The sequence below is a fragment of the Triturus cristatus genome, chromosome 7, assembly GCF_964204655.1.
Source record: "Triturus cristatus chromosome 7, aTriCri1.1, whole genome shotgun sequence".
Lineage (NCBI taxonomy): Eukaryota > Metazoa > Chordata > Amphibia > Caudata > Salamandridae > Triturus > Triturus cristatus.
Genome location: NC_140590.1, coordinates 1,834,061,451 through 1,834,080,926, shown reverse-complemented (window position 1 = coordinate 1,834,080,926; position 19,476 = coordinate 1,834,061,451). Strand labels below are relative to the sequence as shown.

The window sequence follows — 19,476 nt, the reverse complement described above, 5'->3', positions numbered from 1 at the left end:
CCACCCGCTACCCCGAGGCGGTGTCCCTACGGACAGTGACCGCTCCGGTGGTTGGCCGGGCCCTGATGGGGATCTTCTCCCGGGTAGGCTTCCCCCGAGAAGTCGTCAGCGACCGGGGTACGAACTTCATATCCAAATACATGAAGTCCCTCTGGCAACAATGCGGGGTCACCTACAGATTCACGACCCCCTATCACCCCCAAGGGAACGGACTAGTGGAGCGTTTTAACCGCACTCTCAAAGGGATGATTGGGGGATTGGAAGAGCCTCTCCGTCGCCAGTGGGATGTACTGCTCCCGTGCCTCCTCTTCGCCTACCGGGAAGTTCCCCAGAAGTCCCTCGGTTTTAGCCCCTTCGAACTCCTATACGGGCACCCTGTGCGGGGGCCCCTCAGCCTAGTCAAGGAAGGTTGGGAGATGGCCCCCCTAACGACCCCTCCCGACGTCTTCAAATACATCCTGGCCTTACGAAACCAGACCCGGCGCTTCAGGGAGATGGCCAAGGCGAACCTCGAGGCCAGCCAGGAGGACATGAAGAGATGGTATGATCACAATGCCTCCTCCGTTGAATTCGAGCCTGGGCAGCAAGTATGGGTGATGTCCCCCACCGAACCATGTGCCCTGCAAGATAAGTGGACGGGGCCCTTCAAAGTGGTCGAGCGCAAAAGCCCCGTCACTTACCTCATCGACATGGGGTCCTCCCGGAACCCCCTTCGGGTCCTCCACACCAACCGGCTCAAACCACACTTTGTGCGCTCCGAACTGAGCCTCTTGATGGCTACAGACAGTGGCACAGAAGAAGACTCCGAGCCCCTCCCGGATCTCCTGAAAACTCAGGAGAAGGACGGCTCCGTGGACGGGGTCCGGCTCTCTGACGCCCTCACTTCGGAGCAACGCCAGGACTGCCGGGACCTCCTGCTGCAGTTCGCTGCCCTGTTCTCCCTCACCCCCGGGGTCACCCCCTGGTGTTTGCACGACGTAGACACCGGGGACAGTCCCCCTGTCCGGCACCGGGCCTACCGCGTACCAGATCGGGTACGGGCCTGCATACAAGAGGAAGTGGCCAAGATGCTCACGATCGGGGTCATCGAGCCCTCGGACAGTCCCTGGGCCAGTCCGGTTGTACTGGTTCCCAAAGCCGCTGCCCCCGGCACCGCACCTGAACTGAGATTCTGCGTCGACTACCGGGGCTTGAACGCTGTCACCCGGGCCGACGCTCATCCCATCCCCCGGGCAGACGAGCTGATCGACCGGCTGGGGGCCGCCCGCTACCTTAGTACCTTCGACCTAACGGCGGGCTACTGGCAGATCGGCCTCACACCCAGGGCTCAGGAACGGTCAGCCTTCTCTACCCCCGATGGCCACTATCAATTTAAGGTCATGCCCTTTGGCATGAAGAATGCCCCCGCCACATTCCAACGCCTTGTGAACCAGGTCTTGGCGGGGCTTGAAGAATTCAGCGCTGCCTACCTGGACGATATCGCTGTATACAGCCGCCACTGGTCCGACCACCTCCGTCACCTCCAAGAGGTCCTACGAGCCCTCCAGCGGGCCGGCCTCACCATTAAGGCCGGCAAGTGCCAGATTGGCCAAGGGTCTGTGACCTACCTTGGGCACCAAGTGGGGAGTGGGCTGGTGGCCCCACTACAACTTAAGATTGCTGCCATCCAGTCCTGGCAGCCCCCCGTCACCCAGACCGAGGTCCGAGCCTTCTTGGGGCTCACCGGCTACTACCGGCGGTTCGTGAAGGACTACGGCAGCATCGCGGGGCCCCTCACGGGTCTCACATCCAAGAATCAACCGAAGCGGGTCAGCTGGACTCCTGATTGTCAAGCGGCCTTCGAGGAGCTGAAGGCCGCCCTGTGCACCGCCCCGGTGCTCCAGGCCCCCGATTTCAGTCGGGAATTTGTGGTGCAGACCGACGCCTCCGCCCACGGCATCGGAGCCGTCCTCTCTCAGTTGAACCCCGAAGGTCATGACCAGCCGGTGGCCTTCATCAGTCGACGTCTCCTGGCCCGAGAACAGCGTTGGAGCACCATTGAGAGGGAGGCATTTGCAGTAGTGTGGGCCCTCAAAAAGCTCCGACCATATCTCTTCGGTGCCCACTTCCGGGTACAAACCGACCATCGACCCCTGCAATGGCTGATGCAGATGCGGGGGGAGAACCCAAAACTCTTGCGCTGGTCCATTTCCCTGCAGGGAATGGACTTCACCGTGGAGCACCGACCAGGCCAAGACCACGCAAACGCGGATGGCCTGTCCCGCTTTTTCCGCCTCGACGAAGAGAGTCCCCAAGGAGATGGGTGACTCTCCCCGCCTTCAGCTGGGGGGGACGCATGTTGGACAGGCCTCACAGGCGACTTGCTCCCTCCCCGCTCGACAGGGCCCGGACTCCGGCCCACCTGGCATAACCCCGCGACAAGCACCTGTACTCCGTCTCCCGACGGACCCTTTGCCCTCGGACCCTTACTCATCACGGGGTCCAGCCCCACCGGCTTCCCCGGCCGGGTCAAGCCGCCATCTTGGGCCCTGCACCACGCGGCCGCCTGGCCTCCCCTCGACCCTAACCCCGGGCCTGGCCGGCCCCGACATCCCGGCACCACCATCCACCCAGGAGGTGAGCGGACCACTTGGCAGGTCAATGGGAGAACGAAGTGTCAAGAGCTCTTCCCCCGCCAGGTGCCGATCGCCTCCAGCTCCCCCAGGCGCTGGCTCCACCCCCTGCTGGGTGTCTGGACACCTTCATCCCGGGCCCTCCGACCTCCAAGTGCGAGGGTCCGGACATCAAAGGGCACCAGCCCTATAACTGAGGCAGCTCCGGAGCAGGAAGGCAGTTGTATCCTGGAGTCGAGAGACACCGAGTGAACTCAACCTTGACGGTCTACTGGCGCTGCCATAGCCCGCTCTTGTGAACCATCGTCCTGCCTGCTGGCGCTGCCGCGGCCTTCTGCAACATTCATCTTCCTGGGACCTGCTGGCGCTGCCGCGGCCCGTTGTAACGACCATCCTCACCGGGACCTGCTGGCGCTGCCGCGGACCGTATATCTTCCTGGGACCTGCTGGCGCTGCCGCGGCCCGTTGTAACGACCATCCTCACCGGGACCTGCTGGCGCTGCCGCGGACCGTATATCTTCCTGGGACCTGCTGGCGCTGCCGCGGCCCGTTGTAACGACCATCCTCACCGGGACCTGCTGGCGCTGCCGCGGACCGTATATCTTCCGGGGACCTGCTGGCGCTGCCGCGGCCCGTTGTATCGACCATCCACACCGGGACCTGCTGGCGCTGCCGCGGCCCGTACCACCAAGCTCGAGGATTGTGAGCTCATCATCATCTCATCCGAACTACCTGATTGGTAAATAGACTGTCCCGCCACCCCCTTCCCTACCTTGCGAGACTATAATCGAGGGGACCCCTGAGTCCAGACCTCCTTGTATCATTCCACCGTACCTTAAATAAGTGCTTATAAAGAACACTGAACCTTATCCTTGTGTGGCATCTGTCTGTGGGGGGGAAGTTACTTATCTGTACGATCGCTGGAGACGGCTCTCCCCGGAGACCTCTCCTCCTGACCCCGGCCGACCCTCCCGGTCCGTCTACCTTTTCTAACATTCCTCCTTCTCCTAAATCTGTCTCTCCGGTTTCTTTGGACATTGTTTTGGAGGAAATCCGCGCTCTGTTACCCTTTATTGAGGAAACTAACTCTTGTCTACAAACCTTGGACAATAAATGGGCATCTATGGAGTCTCGCCTCACTGTGGTGGAACAACATCTTAACAAGGTACAAGATTCATCCTCTAGGATTTCCTCTTTGGAGAAGGAAGTCTTACAATTGAGAAGAGCGTCTGAAGACTTGGAAAGTAGTAATCGTCGTAATAATTTACCCATTTATGGTCTTCCTGAGGGCCTTGAAGGTGGTGACCCTGTTGTGTACTTTACTTCCTTCTCGCCACAGTTTTTGGGTCTCCCTCCTGCAACCAAACTGAATATACAACGAGCACATAGACTCGGCCCACGTCTGTCTTCTTCAGCTGCTCCATCTAAACCTCATGGAGTGAATATTTTATTCCTACAATTCACTGACCTTCTGCTGGTACTGAATGTTGCTAAATTCAAAAAGCAGATATTCTGGCATGGTACAAAAGTGTTTATCTCCCAGGATGTTTCTTCGATAACTGCCAAACGACAAAAAGAATTTCTGGATCTCTGTCCGACTCTTCGTTCCTTAGGTGCAAGATTTGGTTTGTTCCATCCATACCTGTTTAAGGCCACCTTCCTCAGCAAGACTTCCACTTTTGAAGATCCAGCTGACCTCAGAAGATTTATTCAATCTCACTCTACTGCCTCAATGGAGACGGCTCCTCCTCCTTCTGGATCTTGACTGTAGTACTCCTTTTGTTCAACAACTGCATTGAATTCGCTGTTATGGTTTATACTATTTGGACTCCATTGTTCATCTTGTCTTTATTTGCATAACTCTTTATTTCCTTTTACAGGCTCATTGAGGGTTCACTGTGTTCTTCTCCATGTTCCCGCTCATGTTTATTTGATGTCCTGATGTGGTGTGTTGCCCCTTGTTGGGTGTGCTGTTTCCGTTGTCCGTTGTCGCCTCTCATCCTTCCCTTTTGTTCCCCGTAAGGTACATATTACAGTTGTCACCTTGACATGTACTGTCTCCTCTTGTTATTACTCTCGCTTCCCTTCCTTTCTTTCCTCTTTTTCATATTTTTCCTCTCTTTTTTCTTCACAGACTTACATACCTCTTCCTTTATGTTTCTTTTCTCATGTGATTTCTTAGTATTTCCCTTCTTTCTCTCTACTTCTATCTCTTACCTCATAATTTTATTGTTGCGTATATTGTTCTTTATGTATTCTTGATGGTTTTACATTCAGAGTTATTTCCAGGAATGTGAAAGTTTTTATTAGCCCAATTAAGATACAAAGAACACTATCCAATCTTGCCTCTTATAATCCTGATTTGGTTCTCTTACAAGATACCCACCTTACAGAACCCGAAGCATTAAAATTGAAAAGTGTTTGAGGTGGGTTCAGTTTTAGTCTCCCCTACTTCCAATAAGAAAAATTGTGTTATTATTTTTTGCCACAAGAAGATGAATTGTAAAGTTGTATCGCAAGAGACTGATACAGAAGGAAGATGGTTGTTAGCGAAGTTGTTAATTAATGACATTTCTTTGACTGTATTCAATGTTTATGGCCCTACCCTACCCTACTGTTCCTTTTGGCCTCTGGTTACACAGAAATGTATTCAGTTTAGAGATGATTTCTTTATACTAGGAGGTGACTGCAATCAAGTCGTTGACCCCTTTCTTGACCGCCAATCTCAGGAGCGCTTTGTTCCTAATAAAACGCATAAACACTTTCTCGACACTATCTCTCAAACACACCTAGTGGATGCTTGGAGACACTCTCACCTCGACGCTCTTGACTTTTCTTTCTTTTCCTCTCCTCATAACTCTCTCTCCCGTTTAGACTATATATTTCTTTCTCAATCTCTATCTCAAAATCTATTATCCTCCTCTATTGAACCTATTGTTATTTCTGACCATGCCCCAATTGTAGCCGATCTTGATCTGCTCTCTCCACATCCCAGGTCCTCCCGTTGGCGTTTTAATAACTCTCTTCTTCTTGACCTGCTTTTCTCTTCCTCTTTCATCACTTTCGCTAATGAATTTTTTGACCTTAACAGTGATACCAACTCCCCTCCCCATATATTATGGGATTCCTTTAAGGCTACAGCATGAGGTTTTATTATAGACTGTCTCAAAAAAAAGAAACATCTCCTCCAACAACAAAAAGCTACCCTAACACACATTAAAGCCCAAGGACATAAATTCCATACCTCTTCGGCGGACTGTCTTACCAGCTCTTATCCGTGCCAAATTAGCCTTTAACAAAACCTGGATAATGCCTCTTCCATGCTTCTTCTTAGCAGTGCTCGATACTACGGTGGACGTCATAAAGTGGGTAAACTTTTAGCGAATTATCTCAAGTCCCTTAAAGACCGTACTCTCATCGATACTATCTAATCCTCAGAGGGTACTCCCATTCATAAAGATCAGGACATTCTTAATGAATTTATGCTATTTTACAAAGACCTCTATACCCTGAAATCTCCCACTTCCACTTCCCTCATTCAATCTTATCTCAATAAACTGCCAACCCCTTCTAATGATCATGTTAATCTTTCTGATCTTGAAATAGATTTATCCCTTGATGAATTATCTACTGCTTTAAACATTTTAAAGAAAGGGAAAACCCCTGGTCCAGATGGCTTTTCAGTTGAATTTTATTTACATTTTTCTAACTTATTACTCCCTAAACTTTTAAATCTTTTTCATTCATTTTTTCTCTCCGGTAAGACAGAAGGCACTTTTCAAGAGGCCACGATTTGCCTCATACATATGGAAGGCCGAGATCCTATGTTCTGTAAAATCTTTCGCCGATCTCCCTGGTTAATGTAGATTACAAATTGTTCGCCAAAATACTTGCTCTGCGACTTGATCCTCTTATGCCTCATCTGGTGGGTAAAGAACAGTCTGGCTTCGTCAAGGGCAGATTGACTCTGGATAATTCTCGTCTTTTTCTTAACGTGTTGAACAAAATCCCTTCCCTTTCCACAGCCTTGGCGGCCATTTCTGTTGATGCTGAAAAAGCATTTGATAGGGTTGATTGGTCCTTTATATTTGCATCCTTGAAGTGGCATGGTTTTGGACCCAGGTTGATTTCACTTAGTTCTTTATTATATTCTGCCCCCAGAGCCTCGGTTCTAGTCAATGGTTGTCTCTCTTCTTATTTTCCCCTTCAACGCGTTGTCCGCCATGGCTGTCCTCTCTCCCCCCTTCTTTTTATCTTAGCTCTCGAACCCTTCGTATCCTCAATTCGCAATAATGATTCTATATCTGGTTTTCCCAATGGTGAACAATATTTAAAACTCTCCGCTAATGCGGATGACATCCTCCTTCTCATTTCCGATCCTGAAACCTCTATACCTCCTTTATTACATGAATTCACTTCCTTCTCTCTTGTTTCAGGCTATAAAATAAATTCAGATAAAACAGAAATTCTCCCTCTTACAAAATGTTGTCTTCCTCATTCTTTCTCTTTTACCGGTTTTGCATGGAATAGTTCCAAAATCAGATATTTAGGTATGTATTTCTCCAATTCCATCGCCTCTTCTGTTAAATTAAATATGATTGAGGTCCTATCACGGATTGACAAACTATTTTCCTCTTGGAATCCTCTCTTCCTTTCATGGTGAGGCCGGGTAGATTCAATTAAGATGATGATCCCCCCTACATTGATTTATGCTCTTTCCATGCTTCATGTCCATATTCCTACCTGTTATTTTAAAAAGATTGTTTCTCGCCTTTCTAAGTTTCTTTGGAAAAACAAAAAAGTCAGGGTTTCCTTATTCTCTCTTCTCAAGACAAAATCTAATGTGTGAATTTCCCTGATTTTTGCATTTATTATATATCCTTTTGTCTCCGTCAAGCTTTGAAATGGCTACTTTCCGAGCCTTCCCCTTTTACCCCCCTATGGTTTTCCATAGAACAAGCATTGCTATTACCCTTCTCTTTAAAGGAAGTTCTAGCCTTCTCTGCTAAAACCCCCATACCTCTCTCCCCTTGTTTAAACACAGTTGTTCCCTGCTGAAACCTTTGACACAACCAAATTTTGTATCTAGAGAATCCTTTTTAGAATCCCCAATTTGGCACAACTCCCTTATTACTACTAATAATAGACCCATCTTTTGGAAATCCTGGAGCTCAAGGGGGATAGTTTGAAATGTATTTGATGGCTTGTCTCTGTGCTCATTCCCCCAATTTCAACCTACTTTCCACTGTCCCACTCCTTCTTCCAGAAATTCTCTATCATAATGGCAGTTATCCTTGATACCTTCTACTCTCTACCCTCTCTGCCTCCTCTCTCTGAACCAAAACCCTCTTCTTCAGATTCTCCTCTCTCAACCCAAAGCCTCTCTCATCTACAAACTCTCCTTGGCTGCTAATCCTGACCGTACCAAAACTAAATTCGAATGTACATGGGAATCTGACCTGGGATGTGAATGGACTATCATCTTTTGGGACAACATCTGGTCCCGCTCTCTTAAAATCTCTCGTTCTGCCTCTCTTACTCAATCGATGTTTTTCCTTTACCATAGACTTTACTTCACTCCTATTTCATAGCTAGGTTTACCCACTCTACTGATACAAATTGCTGGACTTGTGGCTCTTCTAATGCTGATTTTATACACCTTCTCTTTCTTTGCCTTTCAGTATCTCTCGTCTGGGGGAAAATATGGTCATATATCTCTCGCTTGTTTAATATTCCCATTCCTTATTCTATTCCTCTTCTTTTCTCTGGGATTTTGTCTGACTCCTTAGATCTTCCCTCTCATAAACATGGTATTTTTTGACCTTATGTTAGCTTTAGCTTTTCTGCACATAACTCTTAATTAGAAAACTTTTACAAAACTCTCTGTCCAACAGTGGTGGAATAGTCTCTGCCATTTTCAACAACTTTATTTTGCTTTTGCCTCCTCTTGCAAACCGATGGTTAATAGGGAGCTGTTTTGGTGGCCACTCACTACTTATTTAGACGAACTAGCATTAGCAAATGATTCTCTTTTAAATGCGGAACATTTTAAGCCTCCTTAAACATTGATTTTCTCTGTCTTTTTCTTCTAACCCTTGTTGGCTTATTGTTTTTTACCAATCACATTATAATTCTTGTTCACATTCCTTTGTATATATGCAATATTATATTTTATCAGTTTGTAAGAGCTGCCCCTTCCTTCGCCCTCTCTCCTCCCTTCTCTCTCCCCCTTACTTCCTTATAAAACTTAAACAGCTTTCTTTTCTCTCCTCCAGCTAGCCATTCTATAGTTTTGTACTCATTGTAATATTTTATTCTCTGTATTGCTGGCCTTTTGTATTCTCTGTTATTATTCAAATAAAGCTTTCTAAACATAAAAATGCACTGAATCAATGCTTAGAGGTGCTGGTACTCTACCTTTAAAAGCACCGAAGCAGTGGTGAGAAGTGTATGTACTCTCCCATTAAAAGTACTGAAAGAGTGCTGATAAGTGCAGGTATTGTCTCATTACAAGCACTGAAGCAGTGCTGAGAAGTGCTGATACTCTCCCATTATAAGTACAGAAACAGTGCTGAGAAGTGCTGGTACTCCCTCATTAAAAGCACTGAAGCAGTACTGAGAAGTGTGTGCACTCTCCCATTAAAAGTACTAAAACAGTGCTGACAAGTGGAGGTATGGTCTCATTACAAGCACTGAATCAGTGCTGAGAAGTGCTGATACTCTCCCATTATAAGTACAGAAACAGTGCTGAGAAGTGCTGGTACTCTCTCATTAAAAGCACTGAAGCAGTACTGAGAAGTGTGTGCTCTCTCTCATTAAAAGTACTGAAACAGTGCTGACAAGTTGAGGTATTGTCTCATTACAAGCACTAAATCAGTGCTGAGAAGTGCTGATACGCTCCCATTAAAAGTACACAACCAGTGCTGAGAAGTGCTGGTACTCTCCCATTAAAAGCACTGAAGCAGTGTTGAAAAGTGTATGTACTCTCCCATTAAAAGTACTGAAGCTTTGCTGACAAGTGCAGGTATTGCCCCATTACAAGCACTGAAGCAGTGCTGAGTAGTGTACATACTCTTTCATTGAAAACGCTGAAGCAGTGCTGAGAAGTGCAGGTAATGACTCATTAAAATAACTGAAGCAGTACTGAGAAGTGCTGATTCTCTCCCACTAAAAGCACTGACTGAGAAGTGCTGGTACATTCCCATTAAATGCATGGAAGCAGTGCTGAGAGGTGTACGTACTCTCTCATTAAAACCACTGAAGAAGTGCTGATACTTGCTGTTACTCTCTCATTAAAAGCACTGAAGTGTTGCTAAGAAGTGCTGGTACTGTCCCAGTAAAAGCACTGAAGCAGTGCTGAGAAGTGCTGGTACTCTCGCATTGAAAGCACTGAAGCGGTGCTGAGAAGTGCAGGCAATGTACCATTAAAAGCCCTGAAGCAGTGCTGAGAAGTGCTGGTACATTCCCATTAAATGCATGGAAGCAGTGCTGGGAGGTGTACGTACTCTCCCATTAAAACCACTGAAGAAGTGCTGATACTTGCTGTTACTCTCTCATTAAAAGCACTGAAGTGTTGCTGAGAAGTGCTGGTACTGTCCCAGTAAAAGCACTGAAGCAGTGCTGAGAAGTGCTGGTACTCTACCATTAAAAGCACTGTAGCAGTGCTGAGAAGTGAATGTACTCTCCCATTAAAAGTATTGAAACATTGCTGACAAGTTCAGGTATTGTCTCATTACAGCACTGAATCAGTGCTGAGAAGTGCTGGTAATGACCCATTAAATTAACAGAAGCAGTACTGAGAAGTGCTGTTACTCTGCTATGAAAAGCACTGAAGCAGTGTTGAGAAGTGCTGGCACTCTCCCATTAAATGTACGGAATCAGTGCTGAGAGGTGCTAGTGCTCTCTCATTAAAAACACTGAAGTGTTGCTGAGAAGTGCTGGCACTCTCCCATTAAAAGCACTGAAGCAGTGCTGAGAAGTGCTGGTACTCTCTCATTAAAATCATTTAAGCGGTGCTGAAAAGTGAAGGCACTTTCCCGTTTAAAGCACCGAAGCAGTGCTGAGAAGTGCTGGTACTCTCCCGTTAAAAGCACTGAAGAAGTGCTGAGAAGTGCTGTCACTCTCCCTTCCAAAGTAAAGAAGTTATGTTGACCACATGTAAACTAAAATGGTTGTTATAACCTCTATTACTTTTGTGTCTTTTATAGACCATGTAGTGTCATTCCTTGAATCTTTAATAAAAATGCTATTGGAATAAAATTTTACAAAAGATGCTGGTGCTGGGTACATGATAATACATGCCCATTTTAAGCACTTTTAATACCAAATCTTTATTCCATTGATCTGGGAATGAAGCCATGATGTGATTTTAGCCAGTTCTTGCAGATGACATGCTGATCTCAGCAGCCATGGCCTCACCCACTGAGCCTTACTAGAGCATAGAAGCAGTGGCGGTGATGAGCTATACTACATGTATTATTTACGACATACACACACACGAGAAGAGACGTTGTGGCACTTTCATGGTGTGGCCGCCATGACGAGAGGAAAAGTCGACACTTGTCACCGCGCCTCGAGGCCCGAGCGTGCAGCTTTTTCCGCTGCAGCGCGCGCGCTGTGGGTTCCAACCACACGTTTAAAATTAATTCTTCGTTCCTTTTTCTAGTCGGTGAGCTCCACATTCTATTAAATGTCAAACCACTTCCTGTCATTTCTCTGTCTCCGCAGGCTGCAGATGTGCAGAAGGCGCTCGCTAGCACACACCCCGTCCCCCCCATCTGCGCAGGTGTGAACAAGCATCCTGTGGAGGAAAAAACAGTGAACTGTTACAGTAAGTGATGGGGGTAACTTTGTATAGCAAACACTTCGGCTTATTTTTTTTTTTTTTTAATGGCCGCTTGTTCGGTCACATACACAGACAGCCGATGCCTTTTACAGCTGTCAGAGCTGAAAACAGTACCTCAGGTGGGGTCGAAAATTGTGCAGCTCTGTTTTTCGTAAACATCAAGGGCCTCATTTATGAGAAGTGTTGCATCGCTGCGAGAAAACAGCGATGCAACACTTCTCAGTGCGCCCTCCTTGCGACTCGAATGATGGGTCAAATTTACGATATGACGCATCATGTCGCAAGGAATGACTGTGTACCTGTCTGCACATTGCTGGCGTCAGAAGCGTGATGCAACTCTAGCAAGCCCCAGGTTTTGACGATTTCACTGCGCCACTCCTATGACCCTTTCTTGCGGCATAACGCCCCCCTGCAAACATTATACCTGATGCAGGTATAATGTAGTGCAGGGGTTTACGAAGTGACGCATCTGCCTAGATGCATCACTTCGTAAATATGGCGCAACATGGCGCATTATTTACGACGCCACTGCATCACTGAAACTGACGCAACAGCGGCTCAAAAGTGACACTGACCTTCATAAATAAGGCCCCTAATTTCACAGTATCTCAGATATCCGGCCATAAAAGACCAAGAAAAACATATGATGATTCATCGACATTAAAATTCACATTTGGTGTGTCTTCAAGGACGAAAATCATAAGACGGCAAAAGTCCAGATCAATAAAATGCAATCTTTAAAATTCTGATTTACACAATATTATAAGATAAAAACCAGGCAAGCTAACAATCACGAATGAAAAAACTCCTCCCGGATTCAGGGAGTGACATTACCCCTCCATGGCTCTCCTAGCTCTGGTGGTACAAAAGGGGGTGGTGATGGACGGAGCATCAGAACCAATCAAACACTCGCACCCAGTCAACAGATCTGGGTTTGATCCATCACCGTTCTTTAGCCCACTCTGCCTCCCCAGTTCAGACATGGCCATATGCAAATCAGTCTGACCCTGTGCTCTGGCAGCAGCTTTTGAAAAAGAACAAATGCTGACGCAACTCTTGGGGTATCCAGCAATTGCGGGTGGTGTGAAGCCTCCTTGCACCTGCGACGGCCAAGGGTTTTCAACAGTGGTTTATGGAAGTGCTTTCATTCATGATGAAAATAGTTACAGAAAAACATACAGTGCAACAGGGACTGCTCCGAGGTGCCATGACATGGACCGAGTGGCCCTGCGAAGGACAGGAGCCACCACACTCAGTCAATCACTGGCCTGTGAGGTCCGTTTCATTTTTTTATGGTGACATCTTTGTTTCTTTGACGCAAGCCTGGAAATGTTTGAAAAACTCTACTTCAGTATCATATCTTCCAAAGCTGAGTGGACATTCTTGGGTTTGCCTATTTCAGCAAAATAAACAATTTTAAGAGAGTAGCCAAAAGATCTCAAATGCAGGCTTTTGACCACCCTCCTGGGCATCACTCGAAGGAGCCCACCACCAATCAGTGGGAGGCACTCAATTGCCAACCCAGAATTATTTATTATAATGTGAAACTATCATTGGCAATGCCAATAGGTCTGGCTTTAAACTAATGTTGTACTAAATGTGAAGCATTACAAGTAAATAATATGGGAATGGATATGCATTCCTGCAGAAGCAAAGACTGCGTAATAACATTGGTGTAGGTTAAAAGGCCAGGTGATAGTTGCACCGTAAAGCCAGACCTAAACATTCATACAGGATAATGACTGCCCTCCTACCATCTGTGCTGTTGCCAGAGAAAAACACCACAAATTATCTTGTTAACTACAACACTTTGATAGCATTACAATGTTGTGTGTGTCCCTGGAAATTCAAGCTCAGGCATCTGGATTAGTAAACAAAATGATAACAGCTGTGTGGGGGGCAAACACTTTTTTGTGGAATCACACAACTAGTGTCCAATCAGAACATGTACTCCTGGCTCCCAACATGTGGGCGGAGCCAAAGCCCCTCTCCAGCGATGCTGACGTAATTGTCTGGTGACAGCTGCATTGTCCAGCCAGACCATAACAAGAGGAATGTGTTGGCAAAAGTGTCCTGCCATCAGGGAACAAGATGCCCAACCACTCACAGCACTGCAAGTGCCGCCGCTGGAACACATGTAGCCCCAACTCCGCCTCCCTGTAAGATGAGGTGGAACATTTGGGTGGATGAAAAGGTGGCTGAAAAGCAGTCATTTAGTGTGTTCAGGTTTGTCTTGAATTAGAAAGGTACGTGGCAGTGAAGCTGATGCCCAATGTGTACCAAACTTGGAATATATGCAACATAATACCCAGCCATCCTTTACCAAGATGGTATCGTCTGCTGAGTGCATTTCTGAGACTGGCACACAAGTTGCCAATGTGTCAACATAACACCAGCATGTCCACTTTCATGGCCTTTGATGACAACTGCTGCGCTATTATGCCCACAAGTCTAAACACACACATGTGTGTAGTGTTTTCATATGTTGTCTTGTATCTGTGTCACTATGTATGTCATGTGAGCAACTTTCCATTTAAACCTTCTGAAATCAGTAAAATTAAAATTCTTAAAGTTGCCATTTAAAGTCCCCAGCTAAATCTATGCAGTAAATTAAGAGGGGTGAGTTTGTCCAAAGAAGCACAATTAGGAATTCTTTGGGAGGCCTTGTCTATGTAATGAAGGATGTGCTCTGACATATGTAATATACGAACCTGTGCCTCTATATGAGATTTTAGTGTATTGCATTCAGACAACTTGAACAACACACCCCTTAAACAAGGCAGACCCATTGGCTTTGCCAATGCTAATTCAATAAAGTTTTTTAAAGTTTACATTGACAAATAATTTGGATTTTTAAAACTGAGTGAAAAATAGCTTTGATTGCCAGTTCTAGCATTTTCCAAAGGTAGGATAGTAGAAAGGGATATTATTAACACTAGACCTGTTCATCGAGGCCACAGATTTACCTAGTCAGCGACAAACAGCTTTTTTTTTAACTGTGCAGTTTGGGGTATACTGTTCCCAATGTATAATATCCCCCACTGTTATGTATTAAGCATCAAGCCTTATGGACTTCGAAAGGCAAAGGCTTCATTAAGAGGCAGTTTAGCTAATACATGAAGGTTGGTATTTCTACATGGAAAAGACTGTTTGTTTTCAATGTCACTGCGGTACTTTTTTTTTATTTCAAAGACATTAGTTTTATAACAAAAAAGAAACAAACAGATGTTGCATAATACAGTAGTACAGACTGCATGTGGGATTAGTGCACTATACATTTGTATTATTAAACATGACACCTTATGAGAAAGCAAACAAATATGGTCTTGATTTACATTGGGTCCTGAGTGACAAGCGGTAATAAAATATAATATAACATATCACATTGACACAGGCAACTATAAGAAAGCTATAACAGAAGACATGACATTTCTAGGGATAGACTAGGACAATATCTATCTGGGGTAGTTGCAAACAGGTGGTAGAAAGTTTCAGTATTCTACTAATGACTAGTTGTGACATGGATTGTTCAATATGGAGGTCAAGGGTGGTTAAGTGTGTGTGAAATAGTCCTCTTGTGTTTTCTAAACAGGTCGAGACTGAGGTTTCCAGGGGGAGTTTTGGAGGGAAATGTTGCCCGCCCCTCTCAGATAAAATATCCAATTGAGCCAGGACTTGAAAGTAGTAGCCGCAGTGTTTTTCCAATCAGCTAGATCTGATTTACAGGCCGCAGTCAGTAAAATATCCTCCAGGAGCCAATCACTAGGTGATCTAAGTTGTGGGTCCAGGAAGGCTTGAATGAGTGCAGTGAAGTCAAACTTTAGATGATTCCCAGTGGGGACCGAATGGAATCAAATATTTGGTTGCAAAAATGGGAGTCGGAGTCGGAGTCGCACACCTCTTGTTCCAATTAGGGGTGGGCGGAATTTGCGAAATTCACTTTCGCAAATTATCGCGAAAATGTTAAAAATCTCCGCAAACATGCGGAAATATCGCGAAGATGCGGAAGTTTTTTTCCCGCCCGTTCACGGTATTTTCTGCGTGGTCGCGGCTCGCCAACTTACCCATGCGGTTGCTCGCGGGCGCGGCCATCTTGTTTTCACTTGTCTCGCGGTGCATGATCGCGAGAAGAAAGACGTGATCGCGCGACGAATGACATTACTGCGGGCGCGAACTGTCGCGAGACAGCGCAAATGGCTACCAACAATCCAACATCTCGTGGAGAATGCGACCGGATCGGGAAAACTTGTCGGCTAACGCGGGGATTCAGGTAAGGCGATCGCGCGCGCACGAGAATGGATTATTTTACAGCGCGAGCAAGCAAAAAATTTCCGGTAAAATGCGGATTGCGGAAATTTTGACATTTTCGCGCTCTCCGCGGAACGCGAAAATGTAAAATTATCGCAATTTCCGCTAGCGGAACGGAATTTTAGCCCAGGCCTAATTCCAATGTCACTGCAGTACTTTTAATCGAAAGCCCAGCCAGGGCACAATCTTGCCTTCTGGAGCCGTGCAGTGTGTCCTATATCTGGATTCTGCAAATAAACCCTGCAGCCTGCATATGACATTTACATCTACAATGGACTTGCTGGAAAGTTAAATAAGCCAATTAGGTGAAATCCTTGCACAGCACGTTTTAGGGGAGGGCACATGTGCTGCTGTGACACTGGTGAGTAGTGTTACAACTCACCAAGCCCTAAAGCGAGCAAAACCAGCCCAGATGCAGCAAAAATGGTGTCCTTTCTTACGCCTGCTGATCATGGTACATCTTAATGTCCAGGTAGGAGAACAAGAATTAAGTGGTCATTTCCTTCAAGGAAATCAGGCTTTATCTTGAAAGTGAAAGTCAAAATATGCCCACATGAAGAAGGAATGAGAATGCGAAACTGAGACCCCACTCCCAGGCTGCAGATGAAGACCTGAGTCCTGGATGTTGCTGCTTCGTGCCTGCAAAAAGCCCCATTGGAACTCAGGGGCCCGCGGCGACTGTTTAATCTGGAAAATGTTTAGACCTTTACTCTTATTAAATAGTTGATTTAACAGGACCCCAAATCATCTCTGTTATAAAGTTGTCAGTAAAAATATCATAATGCATGCAGTGTACTGAAGTATTAAGAATGCGACAAAATGTGTTGGATGTATGAAGCTGTGGGTGAGGAGAGCCTGCTTGCAGACTGGGGTAAGAATAGCATGAGGTCTTTCAGCTGAGCTGTGAAGCAAACAGTTAAAGACCTAAAGGAGGCCAGGATAAGGGTGGACTGTTTATGACCATAAGTATCCGGCTTAGCAATGTCACTCATAGCGTTATCAGGAACACACTGTGGCAAGCCGCTGTCGGATCCGGCTATCACAAATCAAAACGAAACCAAACTTGAGAGCTCTTGCTTCCTGCCTGCTGAGAAGCCCTAAAGTCTCTCCCTGCGGACCTTAAAGATGACTCCCAATCAGGCTTTCTAGAACAAAACGAAAACCTGGTGTTTCCCTTTCGTTTGAGTCTGCTATTGTCCACCCTCTGGCCTTCTATCTCAGCACCACGACGCCCTCTTCTGGGTCACCATGCGCTATACAGATCCACTATGGATTGATAAACTGCTGAGTTAAAACTGCTGATAAGGGAGGAAACCCTCCAGTGAACCGGAATCATAATAAAAGTGAATGAACTTTACTAAGAAATGTTGGCAATGAATGACAATAGCAATATATATGGGATAAAGTACCCCATGCCTCGCATTATAAGGATACTAAAAGTCACGGGTCCTTCTGTGACTGTAAAGAGGAACGCGGCCAAAGGTTGAATTACTGAATCAGGTCATGAAACTCAGTGTTGACTTACAATTTTCTTTTAATAAATGGTGGAGGGTATTTCATTTCTTATGATACTTGGTCATACCATCACTGATTAACCGCTTACATCCTTAGTGTTGCGCGATTACATGTTCCCTGCAGGCAAGAAGAATGAAAGGATAATTCTGTTCTGAGATATTAAACACATTTTCGGAAAGGACTATCTTCATGTGTTGTACACTCAGGTTTTCTGCCTTGTCTCTTTTTGCTGCCTGTAGAGCTTCCTGGCCTGTACCCCCTCTAACCATTGATAAAGCGCTTGTGCTCCCCTTTCAACATGATTAAACTGGCATGCCCCTAAATGGACCGCAGGACAGATTGCGCCATCCTCTATATTAATAGTGTAAACATGACAGCAGGCATACCATTGGTAGCCTGGCTGTGCAGTTTTAGACTGCAAATTCGACTTTTCAAAATGACCCCTTTGCCAGGCCTAAACCTTCCATTTAAATATTCATCTCTAAGTAGGCCTTACTCCACATAAGGTAGTGTGCATGGTTTCTAACAGTAGAACATAAAATGTAATGTTAACCTCTTCTGTGCCCATGACGAGATAGTCTCGTCATGGAGCACGGTCGCGCTGTGCCCATGACGAGACTATCTCGTCATGAAACCCACCCGCGTGGGAAACGCCCGGCACAGGAGGGGGAAAGGGCGTGGCACCGAAGGGGTTAAGCGTCCTTACAGTGAAAAGGCCTCAAATGCTATTTTCAATATAGCAGGGTTGGCTGTTCCATCGGAAAGAATTGGGATACAATATTACATTTAATAATGTTATCTCTGACTAGGAACTTGTTATACATTTCATTCTTGGACTTTTAGAAATTTTTATTAAAACCCCAATTCACTGGTGATGTTTGAATGCTAATAAATATTTTGGAAGGGTACTCATAGAAGGTCACCTTTTTCCAGCCTAAACCCTCTGAAGGCCAATTTTCACAAGTTCCAACTGCCACTGGGCAGCTGATTAACCCCCTTGATGAGGTATAACATTGCTTCCGGAGCAGGACAAAAGCCTTGGGTGTGATGACCATCTGCCCTGTGCCCAGGAACATGATTAACTTCAAACAGGCCTTTCCTGCTGTAGGCAAATGTTAGCTGAAAACAGGGTAGGGACCTCATTTGTTTCCCCGGTTAGACAGGCACCAATGCCAGAGGGAGAGGAGCTGTTCCCAGGACTATTTAGAGTGACCGCAGAGATGGGGTAGCTCTTTTCCATGCCTCTACTCTGAGGTGGGCACACAGGCTCTGCTTGAAGAAGTGTTTTACCATCTTGGTTTTAGCTAGAGAGGAGCACTGTGGGATTGTTTGCTGTTGGCACACAGGAAGTTCTGTAAAATAGAGTAGGGGTATTCCTTCGAAATGTTACCTCATCGGTTATTGAGGAGCCAGGATTTACCCTGATTGACGGACTGATGCCAGGGATAAATGTGGCACACAGAGTACCCTCCGTGGAACGCTCTCTGGACCTGTGGAAGAACAGAAGTAGACAAGACCTTGTCTGTGAACTGAGACTGGACCTACACTCCCTTTTGTGCCCAGGATAAAGAAGCGGACTCCACATGTCATAAGGCTGACTTCAGTCCAAGTTACGGGGACAAAAGAAGGTACAAGAGGCCTTTTCTACAACTTCCCAGCTGACCAGTTCAAACTGGACCTAACCCTTGACTCTGCAGCTGTCCTCTGCTGGAGTAAGTCTTGAGCCCAGAGTGCCATCCTCAATATGGGAGAGGATGGGGCCTCATTAATAGAGCGGTCAACCTCGACGCTGGGGAACCGGGTTTGAGTCTCAGCAGGGACGCTCAACATCCTGTGATTCTGGGAAAATCACTTCATCTCCCTGTGCCTAACAAAAAAAATATGAATGTGTCCGTCTGTACCTCAACTGGTGCTCATGTAAAGCACTCTGATATATTCGGGTCAAGTTCATGCTATCTAAAACTCCAGAACAAAAAATATACAGGACACTTGGCTAGTGTCAAAATGTGCTCCACCCAACATACCTTGAAAGCTGAGTTTTAGAAACAATTTGGCTACAAAGACCTCCATAGTGCCGCGACTAACCTGCCAAGCTGAATTAACGAATGTTCATTGTTGCTGGAACGATGATTCAGGTTGCTCCTGCTCAGAGCTTTCCCACAGCAGCAATTTTGATTCAGCAGGGACTCATGGGGA

At 46.2% G+C, this 19,476-nt stretch overlaps 1 protein-coding gene across 1 annotated transcript in view; it reads left to right on the top strand.

Annotated features, from left to right (window-relative positions):
- LOC146813348 (uncharacterized) overlaps positions 1-19,476 on the top strand; it is a 54,128-nt gene that overhangs the window by 24,777 nt on the left and 9,875 nt on the right. Inside the window, exon 2 of the mRNA XM_085620158.1 lies at positions 11,340-11,442. Coding sequence (XP_085476284.1) covers positions 11,340-11,442 — 103 coding nt within the window. The remainder of the gene's footprint in view (positions 1-11,339; positions 11,443-19,476) is intronic.